The sequence below is a fragment of the Salvelinus fontinalis genome, chromosome 20 (genome assembly GCF_029448725.1).
Source record: "Salvelinus fontinalis isolate EN_2023a chromosome 20, ASM2944872v1, whole genome shotgun sequence".
Classification (NCBI taxonomy): Eukaryota; Metazoa; Chordata; class Actinopteri; order Salmoniformes; family Salmonidae; genus Salvelinus; species Salvelinus fontinalis.
The window spans coordinates 6,383,357-6,396,808 of NC_074684.1; the positions used below are offsets into that span (position 1 = coordinate 6,383,357).

The following is a 13,452-nucleotide window of genomic DNA, read 5'->3' on the forward strand; positions in this document are numbered from 1 at the left end:
ATTAGTATGTTGAACTTTATGTTCCTTTTGATGGCATAGAAGGCCCTTCTTGCCTTATCTCTCAGCTCGTTCACAGCTTTGTGTAAGTTACCTGTGGCGCTGATGTTTAGGCCGAGTTATGTATAGTTTTTTGTGGGCTCTAGGGCAACGCTGACTAGATGGAATTTGTATTTGTGATCCTGGCGACTGGACCTTTTTTGGAACACCATTATTTTTGTCTTACTGAGATTTACTGCCAGAGCACAAGTTTGTCAGAATCTGTGCAGAAGATCTAAGTGCTGCTGTAGGCCCTCCTTGGTTGGTGACAGAAGCACCAGATCATTAGCAAACAGTAGACATTTGACTTCAGATTCTACTAGAGTGAGTCTCTTTCTCAATCTCTTTCTCCCTCTCGCCCCCCCTCTCTCTCTCTTTCCCCCCTCCCTCTCCCTCCTCTCTCTCTCTCTCTCTCTCTCTCTTTCGCTCCGTCCTCCCTCCCTCCCTCTCCCTCCTCTCTCTCTCCCTTTCCCTCCTCCTCTCTCTCTCTCTCTCTTTCCCTCCCTCCCCCTCCCTCGCCCTCTCTCTCTCTCCGTCAGACCTGTCCATGATGTTAAACCTGGGCATGTATGAGTACAACGGGAAGTGTGGCTACAGGCTGAAACCAGAGTTCATGAGACGCCCGGACAAACACTTTGATCCCTTCGCTGAGAGCACTGTGGACGGCATCGTAGCCAACACGCTGTCTGTGAAGGTGCGTATCTGTGTGTTTTCCTGCGTACAGTACGTGCGTCGCGCGCATTTGAATGTATGTGTATGTGTGCACAAACTTTACAGCTCTCACCTGTTTTTCTCATCCTCATCTACCCGTCTCCAGATCATCTCAGGCCAGTTCCTGACCGATAAGAAGGTGGGGACTTATGTGGAGATAGACATGTTTGGTCTGCCGGTGGACACCAGAAGGAAAGGTTTTAAGACCAAGACGTCTCAGGGCAACGCTGTCAACCCTGTCTGGGAGGAGGAGGCCTTCACACTCAAGAAGGTAAAGCATAATATAGGGCAGACTGTTATGGGATTTGTAGTTCTTTAAGGTGAAACATACACTGCTCAAAAAAATAAAGGGAACACTTAAACAACACAACGTAACTCCAAGTCAATCATACTTCTGTGAAATCAAACTGTCCACTTAGGAAGCAACACTGATTGACAATAAATTTCACATGCTGTTGTGCAAATGGAATAGACAAAAGGTGGAAATTAGAGGCAATTAGCAAGACACCCCCCAAAACAGGAGTGATTCTGCAGGTGGTGACCACAGACCACTTCTCAGTTCCTATGCTTCCTGGCTGATGTTTTGGTCACCTTTGAATGCTGGCGGTGCTCTCACTCTAGTGGTAGCATGAGACGGAGTCTACAACCCACACAAGTGGCTCAGGTAGTGCAGTTCATCCAGGATGGCACATCAATGCGAACTGTGGCAAAAAGGTTTGCTGTGTCTGTCAGCGTAGTGTCCAGAGCATGCAGGCGCTACCAGGAGACAGGCCAGTACATCAGGAAACGTGGAGGAGGCCGTAGGAGGGCAACAACCCAGCAGCAGGACCGGTACCTCCGCCTTAGTGCAAGGAGGTGCACTGCCAGAGCCCTGCAAAATGACCTCCAGCAGGCCACAAATGTGCATGTGTCAGCATATGGTCTCACAAGGGGTCTGAGGATCTCATCTCGGTACCTAATGGCAGTCAGGCTACCTCTGGCGAGCACATGGAGGGCTGTGCGGCCCCACAAAGAAATGCCACCCCACACCATGACTGACCCATCGCCAAACCGGTCATGCTGGAGGATGTTGCAGGCAGCAGAAAGTTCTCCACGGCGTCTCCAGACTCTGTCACGTCTGTCACATGTGCTCATGTGCTCAGTGTGAACCTGCTTTCATCTGTGAAGAGCACAGGGCGCCAGTGGCGAATTTGCCAATCTTGGTGTTCTCTGGCAAATGCCAAACGTCCTGCACGGTGTTGGGCTGTAAGCACAACCCCCAACTGTGGACGTCGGGCCCTCATACCACCCTCATTGAGTCTGTTTCTGACCGTTTGAGCAGACACATGCACATTTGTGGCCTGCTGGAGGTAATTTTGCAGGGCGCTGGCAGTGCACCTCCTTGCACTAAGGCGGAGGTAGCGGTCCTGCTGCTGGGTTGTTGCCCTCCTACGGCCTCCTCCACGTCTCCTGATGTCCTGGCCTGTCTCCTGGTAGCGCCTGCATGCTCTGGACGCTACGCTGACAGACACAGCAAACCTTTTTGCCACAGTTCGCATTGATGTGCCATCCTGGATGAACTGCACTACCTGAGCCACTTGTGTGGGTTGTAGACTCCGTCTCATGCTACCACTAGAGTGAGAGCACCGCCAGCATTCAAAAGTGACCAAAACATCAGCCAGGAAGAATAGGAACTGAGAAGTGGTCTGTGGTCACCACCTGCAGAATCACTCCTGTTTTGGGGGGTGTCTTGCTAATTGCCTCTAATTTCCACCTTTTGTCTATTCCATTTGCACAACAGCATGTGAAATTTATTGTCAATCAGTGTTGCTTCCTAAGTGGACAGTTTGATTTCACAGAAGTATGATTGACTTGGAGTTACATTGTGTTTTTTAAGTGTTCCCTTTATTTTTTTGAGCAGTGTATATACTGTATAATATATTGTGATTGCTGCAAACCGTTTTTGGCCTGTCACCAGTATCCTTGACATTGATTGTTACTTGTTTGGACACATGTACGCATTCAAGGGTTTTTCTTTATTTTTACTATTTTCTACATTGTAGAATAATAGTGAGGACATCAACACTGTGGAATAACACATATGGAATCATGTAGTAACCAAAAAAGTGTTAAACAAATCAACATATATTTTACATTTGAGATTCTTTAAAGTAGCCCAAGGAGGTGTGTGTGTGTCATCCCCAAACATATAGTGTAGATGTCTTTAATTCTCATGTCTACAAAAAAAATACAAATAATATTGTGTGTATTTGTTTGATATGAATTGTTGAGCAAGAGCTTGGGCCTCCCGGGTGGCGCAGTGGTCTAGGGCACTGCATCGCAGTGCTAACTGCGCCACCAGAGTCTCTGGGTTCGCGCCCAGGCTCTGTCGCAGCCGGCCGCGACCGGGAGGTCCGTGGGGCGACGCACAATTGGCATAGCGTCGTCCGGGGTAGGGAGGGTTTGGCCGGTAGGGATATCCTTGTCTCATCGCGCTCCAGCGACTCCTGTGGCGGGCCGGGCGCAGTGCGCGCCAACCAAGGGGGCCAGGTACACGGTGTTTCCTCCGACACATTGGTGCGGCTGGCTTCCGGGTTGGAGGCGCGCTGTGTTAAGAAGCAGTACGGCTGGTTGGGTTGTGCTTCGGAGGACGCATGGCTTTCGACCTTCGTCTCTCCCGAGCCCGTACGGGAGTTGTAGCGAAGAGACAAGGTAGTAATTACTAGCGATTGGATACCACGAAAATTGGGGAGAAAATGGGATAAAAATAATAATAATAATAAAAAAAGAGCTTGCCAGCTAGCATCCTCTGCCAAATAAAGGTGACAAATAAACTTGGATTGGATCATGATCTTACCCCGTTTAGATCATCCAGGGTAATGTTGTCAACCCTGTCTGTGAGGAGGAGACTTTCATCCTCGAGAAACCCATAAGGAGAAAGAATGTTCTATTCAATTATTTGTGTAAATCACTGTTTAAAACATCACAGAGCACATTTTTATGGGATTTGTAGTTCTTTAAAACCAAGAACTCCCAGGTTAATGTGACCATCCATGGGTGTATGTGTCTGTGATGGTTCCTCAGGTGGTTCTGCCCACTCTGGCCTCGATGAGGATTTCTGTGTTTGAAGATGGAGGGAAGTTCATTGGCCATCGCATCATTCCTGTGAATGCCATCCGCCCAGGTGTGACATACAGCCTGTTAGCCTGACTGACTACCATTCTGGTCCATTTCTCTGCTCGAGTGATACTGTGTAACAGTCTTTTAACTTCTGATCACTCACCCCTGTGTGTGTGTGTGTGTGTGTGTGTGTGTGTGTGTGTGTGTGTGTGTGTGTGTGTGTGTGTGTGTGTGTGTGTGTGTGTGTGTGTGTGTGTGTGTGTGTGTGTGTGTGTGTGTGTGTGTGTGTGTTCCAGGTTACCACTACATTGGTCTGAGGAATGAGAAGAACCAGGCTCTGACCCTCCCTGCTCTGTTTGTCTATGTAGAGGTCAAGGACTATGTCCCTGATACATTCGCAGGTACAATGGCTGACATACCTTATAGAATACTGGTATAGAACTAACCGTAGAGTTATAACTGTGTTTATGTTTCCACTGGCTTACATAACATCGTCGATGATACGTTCTGTACCCCCGTTCTCTTCCTCAGATGTCATCGAGGCGTTGTCCAATCCCATCCGTTACGTCAACCTGATGGAGCAGAGAGCCAATCAACTGGCAGCTCTCACTCTGGAGGAGGGAGCAGAGGAGGAGGACAGCAAAGAGGTGTGTGTGTCGTCCGTCATCCCCACACTAATCGATCAGTAACAGATCAATGAGCATCTCCCCAGGCAGTAGGCCTGTCTCTTTGTGAAGAGATGATTGGGTTAGAGCTATTGACCAGGGCTTAGGAACTAAGGGTTGAGGGCTAGGAGGGAGGGAGTCGTGGGGCAGGGGCAGACAGCGATGAAGGGTCAGGGTTATGAGATAAAGGATGAGGGGGGCGGGGGTATCACGGGGGTGAAGGAAGGGAGGTTGGGGGTAGAAGGGGGGCGAGCTCTGAGGGGTAGTAAGGGAGTTCGAGGTGGTGGAGGCGGGCCCCAAGGGAGCTGTCTCGCCTGATTTGCCAGCTGAACTGATTATCCACAGGGACATCCAATAGAGAGCCTGTACATGCTGACACCTTGGCAACAGTCGCTTAGTGAAATAGTGGGCTTTCCACTGGAGTGTCAGAGACAGAGGGAGAGGAAGAAAGATGAGAGAGGAGAGCAGAGCAGAACAGACTGTCCTCTCCTGTCCAAAACAGGCTTAAGGAGAGAGGACTCAGTAACAACAGGTGGTTTAGCTGAATAATATTTGAAACAAATACATATGCCGAGTACTACAACGAGTCAGGGTTGAAGAGAACCTAGAGAGGGACATTGAGACAACGAAAGGAGAACATTGGCTAAATGTTAGTGAAACGTTAGAGAGTGTAGTCACTGTGAAGTTGGTCTGAGCCATGCTGAGAGTGGGGTACCAAAGCTATGTCTACAAGTTCTCCAACAGGCTACAGGTAGGCTCTGGGTGTGTGGTGTGTTGATTGTGCTGTTGTATATTTGCCATACAGCAGCTTCTGCTTCTAATGGAGTAAAGGAATCGTATGGTTCTACTCTGCTTATTTACATCTCATTGCATAGGCCACAAAAACATTCTCAGCATTGCCATTTATACGTTGGGGTGTAATGTCCCATGTGTGTCATACACTCTGTCCAGATGATGTGCTAAGTAAATGGGAAAAGTAGTGTTTTACTTGATAAAATGCTTTGAGTCCCAGTGAAAAGTATCGTGGACCTGATAAAATGCTTTGAGACTCAGGGAAAAGTAGTGTTTTACTTGATAAAATGCTTTGAGACCCAGTGAAAAGTAGCGTGGACCTGATAAAATGCTTTGAGATCCAGGGAAAAGTAGTGTTTTACTTGATAAAATACTTTGAGATCCAGGGAAAAGTAGTGTTTTACTTGATAAAATGCTTTGAGACCCAGTGAAAAGTAGTGTTTTACTTGATAAAATGCTTTGAGATCCAGTGAAAGTAGCGTGGACCTAATAAAATACTTTGAGATCCAGGGAAAAGTAGTGTTTTACTTGATAAAATGCTTTGAGACCCAGTGAAAAGTAGTGTGGACCTAATAAAATACTTTGAGATCCAGGGAAAAGTAGTGTTTTACTTGATAAAATACTTTGAGATCCAGGGAAAAGTAGTGTTTTACTTGATAAAATGCTTTGAGACCCAGTGAAAAGTAGTGTTTTACTTGATAAAATGCTTTGAGACCCAGTGAAAAGTAGTGTTTTACTTGATAAAATGCTTTGAGACCCAGTGAAAAGTAGTGTTTTACTTGATAAAATGCTTTGAGACCCAGTGAAAAGTAGTGTTTTACTTGATAAAATGCTTTGAGACCCAGTGAAAAGTAGTGTGGACCTAATAAAATACTTTGAGATCCAGGGAAAAGTAGTGTTTTACTTGATAAAATACTTTGAGATCCAGGGAAAAGTAGTGTTTTACTTGATAAAATGCTTTGAGACCCAGTGAAAAGTAGTGTTTTACTTGATAAAATGCTTTGAGACCCAGTGAAAAGTAGTGTTTTACTTGAATAAATGCTTTGAGACCCAGTGAAAAGTAGCGTGGACCTGATAAAATACTTTGAGACCCAGTGAAAAGTAGCGTGGACCTAATAAAATACTTTGAGACCCAGTGAAAAGTAGCGTGGACGTGATAAAATACTTTGAGACCCAGTGAAAAGTAGCGTGGACCTGATAAAATACTTTGAGACCCAGTGAAAAGTAGCGTGGACCTGATAAAATACTTTGAGACCCAGTGAAAAGTAGCGTGGACCTGATAAAATACTTTGAGACCCAGTGAAAAGTAGCGTGGACCTGATAAAATACTTTGAGACCCAGTGAAAAGTAGTGTGGACCTAATAAAATACTTTGAGACCCAGTGAAAAGTAGCGTAGACCTAATAAAATACTTTGAGACCCAGTGAAAAGTAGCGTGGACCTGATAAAATACTTTGAGACCCAGGGAAAAGTAGTGTTTTACTTGATAAAATACTTTGAGATCCAGGGAAAAGTAGTGTTTTACTTGATAAAATACTTTGAGATCCAGGGAAAAGTAGTGTTTTACTTGATAAAATACTTTGAGATCCAGTGAAAAGTAGTGTGGACCTAATAAAATACTTTGAGATCCAGGGAAAAGTAGCGTGGACCTGATAAAATACTTTGAGACCCAGTGAAAAGTAGTGTGGACCTAATAAAATACTTTGAGACCCAGTGAAAAGTAGCGTAGACCTAATAAAATACTTTGAGACCCAGTGAAAAGTAGCGTGGACCTGATAAAATACTTTGAGACCCAGGGAAAAGTAGTGTTTTACTTGATAAAATACTTTGAGATCCAGGGAAAAGTAGTGTTTTACTTGATAAAATACTTTGAGATCCAGGGAAAAGTAGTGTTTTACTTGATAAAATGCTTTGAGACCCAGTGAAAAGTAGTGTTTTACTTGATAAAATGATTTGAGACCCAGTGAAAAGTAGTGTTTTACTTGATAAAATGCTTTGAGACCCAGTGAAAAGTAGTGTTTTACTTGATAAAATGCTTTGAGACCAAGTGAAAAGTAGTGTTTTACTTGAATAAATACTTTGAGACCCAGTGAAAAGTAGTGTTTTACTTGAATAAATACTTTGAGACCCAGGGAAAAGTAGCGTAGACCTAATAAAATACTTTGAGACCCAGTGAAAAGTAGCGTGGACCTAATAAAATACTTTGAGACCCAGTGAAAAGTAGCGTGGACCTGATAAAATACTTTGAGACCCAGTGAAAAGTAGCGTGGACCTGATAAAATACTTTGAGACCCAGTGAAAAGTAGCGTGGACCTAATAAAATACTTTGAGACCCAGTGAAAAGTAGCGTGGACCTGATAAAATACTTTGAGACCCAGTGAAGAGTAGCGTGGACCTAATAAAATACTTTGAGACCCAGTGAAGAGTAGCGTGGACCTAATAAAATACTTTGAGACCCAGTGAAGAGTAGCGTGGACCTAATAAAATACTTTGAGACCCAGGGAAAAGTAGTGTTTTACTTGATAAAATACTTTGAGATCCAGGGAAAAGTAGTGTTTTACTTGATAAAATACTTTGAGATCCAGGGAAAAGTAGTGTTTTACTTGATAAAATACTTTGAGATCCAGGGAAAAGTAGTGTTTTACTTGATAAAATGCTTTGAGACCCAGTGAAAAGTAGTGTTTTACTTGATAAAAGGCTTTGAGACCCAGTGAAAAGTAGCGTGGACCTAATAAAATACTTTGAGATCCAGGGAAAAGTAGTGTTTTACTTGATAAAATACTTTGAGATCCAGTGAAAAGTAGCGTGGACCTAATAAAATACTTTGAGATCCAGGGAAAAGTAGTGTTTTACTTGATAAAATGCTTTGAGACCCAGTGAAAAGTAGTGTTTTACTTGATAAAATGATTTGAGACCCAGTGAAAAGTAGTGTTTTACTTGATAAAATGCTTTGAGACCCAGTGAAAAGTAGTGTTTTACTTGATAAAATGCTTTGAGACCCAGTAAAAAGTAGTGTTTTACTTGAATAAATACTTTGAGACCCAGTGAAAAGTAGTGTTTTACTTGAATAAATACTTTGAGACCCAGGGAAAAGTAGCGTAGACCTAATAAAATACTTTGAGACCCAGTGAAAAGTAGCGTGGACCTAATAAAATACTTTGAGACCCAGTGAAAAGTAGCGTGGACGTGATAAAATACTTTGAGACCCAGTGAAAAGTAGCGTGGACCTGATAAAATACTTTGAGACCCAGTGAAAAGTAGCGTAGACCTGATAAAATACTTTGAGACCCAGTGAAAAGTAGCGTAGACCTAATAAAATACTTTGAGACCCAGTGAAGAGTAGTGTTTTACTTGAATAAATGCTTTGAGACCCAGTGAAAAGTAGCGTGGACCTAATAAAATACTTTGAGACCCAGTGAAAAGTAGCGTGGACCTGATAAAATACTTTGAGACCCAGTGAAGAGTAGTGTTTTACTTGAATAAATACTTTAAGACCCAGTGAAAAGTAGCGTGGACCTAATAAAATACTTTGAGACCCAGTGAAAAGTAGCGTGGACCTAATAAAATACTTTGAGATCCAGGGAAAAGTAGCGTGGACCTGATAAAATGCTTTGAGACCCAGTGAAAAGTAGCGTGGACCTAATAAAATACTTTGAGACCCAGTGAAAAGTAGCGTGGACCTAATAAAATACTTTGAGATCCAGGGAAAAGTAGCGTGGACCTGATAAAATGCTTTGAGACCCAGTGAAAAGTAGCGTGGACCTAATAAAATACTTTGAGACCCAGTGAAAAGTAGCGTAGACCTAATAAAATACTTTGAGACCCAGTGAAAAGTAGCGTGGACCTGATAAAATACTTTGAGACCCAGTGAAAAGTAGCGTGGACCTAATAAAATGCTTTGAGACCCAGTGAAAAGTAGCGTGGACCTAATAAAATACTTTGAGATCCAGGGAAAAGTAGCGTGGACCTGATAAAATACTTTGAGACCCAGTGAAAAGTAGCGTGGACCTGATAAAATACTTTGAGATCCAGGGAAAAGTAGTGTTTTACTTGATAAAATACTTTGAGATCCAGGGAAAAGTAGTGTTTTACTTGATAAAATGCTTTGAGACCCAGTGAAAAGTAGTGTTTTACTTGAATAAATGCTTTGAGACCCAGTGAAAAGTAGTGTTTTACTTGAATAAATGCTTTGAGACCCAGTGAAAAGTAGCGTAGACCTAATAAAATACTTTGAGACCCAGGGAAAAGTAGCGTGGACCTGATAAAATACTTTGAGACCCAGTGAAAAGTAGCGTAGACCTAATAAAATACTTTGAGACCCAGGGAAAAGTAGCGTGGACCTGATAAAATACTTTGAGACCCAGGGAAAAGTAGCGTGGACCTGATAAAATACTTTGAGACCCAGTGAAAAGTAGCGTAGACCTGATAAAATACTTTGAGACCCAGTGAAAAGTAGCGTAGACCTAATAAAATACTTTGAGACCCAGTGAAAAGTAGTGTGGACCTGATAAAATACTTTGAGACTCAGGAAAAGTAGTGTGGACCTGATAAAATACTTTGAGACTCAGGAAAAGTAGTGTGGACCTGATAAAATACTTTGAGACTCAGGAAAAGTAGTGTGGACCTGATAAAATACTTTGAGACCCAGGGAAAAGTGCCTCATAAATGCAATGTGTCAGTATCATTGTCAATGTATTTGACTGGCAGGTGGATGCAGGTGGTGATGACCCCAAGGAGCCCGACCCCCGGGTGACCGTGCCCGCAGAGAACGGGGTCAACCACACCCCCATCATCTCCCCCAAACCCCCGAGCCTTGTTAGCCACCAGCAACAGCCCACAGGTACAGGTCAAATTTCCACTTGAACTTACAGTGACTCGCAACCAGTAAACTTGAATTTGTCATGCCACAACACATTTACAACCCACTTGATCTGGCAAAACCCTCCCTAACAAGTGTATATATTGTGCATCAGGTTCAGTGAAACCAGCAGTGAAGACTGAGGATGTAATCCAGAGTGTTCTTACAGGTAAGACTGGAGTAGGACTCCACACCGTAACATATTGTGTGCTCGTATTACGATGACTATATGTGTCAATTGACACTTCCCGACAGATTTGTTGCCCATCAGACCCAGGATTCGAACTGGCAACCCTCTGGTTGCTGGCTCAACTCTCTAACCAGTAGGCTACCTGCCCGGCTACCCTCGATCTATACATGTGAACAGATTGCATGAACACTATCTGTAAAGGAGCGGAACAAATACAGGTAGAAAGTCAAACCCTCCTGTCCTCCCCCTCCCTCCCTCCACACCGTTCTCTTTTCCTCTCCTCCATCCCTCTATCCTCCCTCCTTCCTCCAGAGATGGAGGCCCAGACCCTGGAGGAGTTGAAGCAGCAGAAGGGCTTTGTGAGGGAGCAGAGGAAGCAGTATAAAGAGATGAAGGAGTTGGTCAGGAAACACCACCGTAAGACCGGCGAGCTGATCAAGGAGCACACGGCCAGGGCTGCAGAGCTGCAGAACCAGCACCAGCGCAGGCGCGCCGCGCTGCAGAAGAGCCACAAACGAGACGGTAAGAAAAGGTAGGTAGCCCTCTTCTCCTCCTACTCCTCCTCCCTGCCCTTCCGCTCACTGTGTGTCGGCCTCTATGTCTCTCGCTCTCCGGTCATGTTTTCCCTCTTCCATGTGGGTGCTCAGTGGCTAGAGCCTTCCACAGATAACTGTGTGTGTGTGTGTGTGTGTGTGTGTGTGTGTGTGTGTGTGTACTGAGCACGCATGCGTGTTTGTGTTTGTTAGCACTTACCTACCTCCATGTGTGTGTTAACCTCAGTGTCTGCTGTATTTGTGTGTGTAGTAGGTCGGAGCAGTGTCTGTCGTCCCTGGAGCAGGAGCTGTGTGTGTTGGACCAGGAGTCCAGTCAGAGACTGTCCGAGCTCAAGGAGCAGCAGCAACAACAGCTACTCGCACTGAGACAGGAGCAGTATTACAGCGAGAAGTACCAGAAGAAAGAACACATCAAAATGGTACACACACACACCCACACCTAACCCCTATCCTCAAGCAGAGTGATACTAGAGGACGAGAGCACATGAACTCATTTCAGCGTACACGTTTTATTGGCGTCGAATCAGCATCAAATGCAGTAACACTCAACTCAGTACAATGCTAAGCCTCGGCTTGTGTTTAATGACCGGGCTCCCTCTGGGTTTTATTACTCATTCTGCTTTGCTGACCTTAGATCAGTGTGAAGATGTCCCAGTGCTCCTCCACTGCTATGGTAGATGGGGAAATGCTGAGCCTGGTCACGGTTCTGTGTACAGGTTTCTTTGCGGATGAGGTGTCCGGGTTTATCCATGCAGAAGAGAACAATACTGACTGGACCAATTCTATTCTCCAAAGTCGACAGATCATGCCTGAGTTAAACCGAAACCACGAGTCACCTTATGAGGCAGACAAACTGTAGGATAACCAGTGGTATTTGTCTCTGTGTGTCTCCAGCTGGTGGAGAAGTTGACAACCATAGCGGAGGAATGTCAGAGTGCCCAGTTGAGGAAGATTCGAGACATCTGTGACAAGTGAGCACGCGCACACATACACACACACACACACACACACACACACAAACACACACTTACTTTTATCCAGAGCGACTTACAGGAGCAATTAGGGTGAAGTGCCTTGCTCAAGGGCACATCGACTACATACAAGTAGTTCATGGGGCAATTGTTTCACTTTCCTTCTCCACAGGGAAAAGAAAGATCTGAAGAAGAAGATGGACAAGAAAAGACAGGAGAAGATTAATGAAGCGAAGGCCAGCAACAAGAATGTGACAGAGGAGTAAGCAGATGGGGTTGAGATGGGGTTGAGGAGGAGGAGGAGGTGTGTTTATCTGTATATGCACACGGCCACCAGATGGCGACGAAGGTCCACGCTTCATCTGACTGATCGACGCACACACGCAATATAATCAGACGATGCCGTGATTTTTGACAGAAACGCTTGACGCTAGAATGTGTCACAGGTCATCAGGCAGACTTACCGACTTTTATGTACGGTCCTTTGAGCTAGATTGGAACCAGGAGTGTTAGGATTGTTGATTTGTTAAAGTCATCTTAGGTTAGATTTGAGGAATGTTAAGGTGATGTAACGATGCCTCTCGTTGTTCACAGAGAGAAGCTGGAAATCAACAGGTCGTTTGTCAATGAGGTGGTGCAGTATATCAAACGGGTAAGTTTGTGTGTGTGTGTGTGTGTGTGTGTGTGTGTTTCAAGTTGTATTAGTTGTATGTACAGGATACACGTCCAACAAAATTGTTACTTGCCGGTTCCTTCGCGACAGTGCAACAACAATAAGAAACTCGAAAAGTATGTTTTCCTGAAGAAAATGTGGTGTGCTTGCTAGCTTGTTTTAAAGTATTTCTGGTTTTGAAATAAGTTATTGTCGTGGTAGTGACTACAGTAGTAATGGTAATGACTGGTTATAGTTGGCAAAGTAGGTAGAAAGCAAGCACAACTAATAATAAAATATAAGAATACAAATATAAAGTAAATGGCTCAGTAGAATCGAATAAACATTTTAGTATAATACAGGAAGGTACAATTTATAATACAATATTTACACATGTATCACGGAAGGGTCTGGTGGCGTCAGTTGTGAGGTGTGTGTAGCGTGTGTGTGTGTGTGCGTGAGTGAGTGCATGTGTGCTAAGGTGCGGAGAATCAGAACAGGTGGTCAGTCCAGTTCAAGTGTTCAGCAGTCTGATGGCTTGTAGATAGAAACTGACTCTGAGCCTGTTGGTATCAGACCTCATGCTCTGATACAGTCTGATGGCTTGTAGATAGAAACTGTCTCTGAGCCTGTTGGTATCAGACCTCATGCTCCGATAACGTCTGCCCGACGGTAAGGCAGTGAACCGCTCGTGGCTGGGGTGTGTGGGGTCCTTGATGATGCTGCAGGACTTCCTCAGGCACGTTTCAATTAGACGTCCTGGACGGATGGAAACACAGTCCTAGGGATGTACTGCGCCGTCTTCACCAGCCGCTGAAAGGCCTTGTGGTCGTGGGCGGAGCAATTTCCATACCAGGCTGTGATGCAACCGGTCAGGATGCTCTCGAAGTCAACAATCAACTCCTTTGTTTTGCTGATGATAAGG

At 44.6% G+C, this 13,452-nt stretch overlaps 1 protein-coding gene across 4 annotated transcripts in view; it reads left to right on the forward strand.

Moving 5' to 3' along the window:
- Window positions 1-13,452, forward strand: part of LOC129817199 (1-phosphatidylinositol 4,5-bisphosphate phosphodiesterase beta-1-like) — a 217,717-nt gene that overhangs the window by 181,374 nt on the left and 22,891 nt on the right. For 3 of the 4 annotated variants that reach the window (XM_055872201.1, XM_055872202.1, XM_055872203.1), the window contains exons 20-31: window positions 576-730; window positions 854-1,018; window positions 3,811-3,910; window positions 4,143-4,247; window positions 4,378-4,493; window positions 10,010-10,142; window positions 10,276-10,329; window positions 10,663-10,882; window positions 11,155-11,323; window positions 11,799-11,875; window positions 12,048-12,137; window positions 12,470-12,527. In XM_055872201.1, the coding sequence (XP_055728176.1) occupies window positions 576-730; window positions 854-1,018; window positions 3,811-3,910; window positions 4,143-4,247; window positions 4,378-4,493; window positions 10,010-10,142; window positions 10,276-10,329; window positions 10,663-10,882; window positions 11,155-11,323; window positions 11,799-11,875; window positions 12,048-12,137; window positions 12,470-12,527 (1,442 nt within the window). Of the gene's footprint in view, window positions 1-575; window positions 731-853; window positions 1,019-3,810; window positions 3,911-4,142; window positions 4,248-4,377; window positions 4,494-10,009; window positions 10,143-10,275; window positions 10,330-10,662; window positions 10,883-11,154; window positions 11,324-11,798; window positions 11,876-12,047; window positions 12,138-12,469; window positions 12,528-13,452 lie in introns of those variants that run through there. The other variant, XR_008753683.1, reaches the window with a different exon arrangement.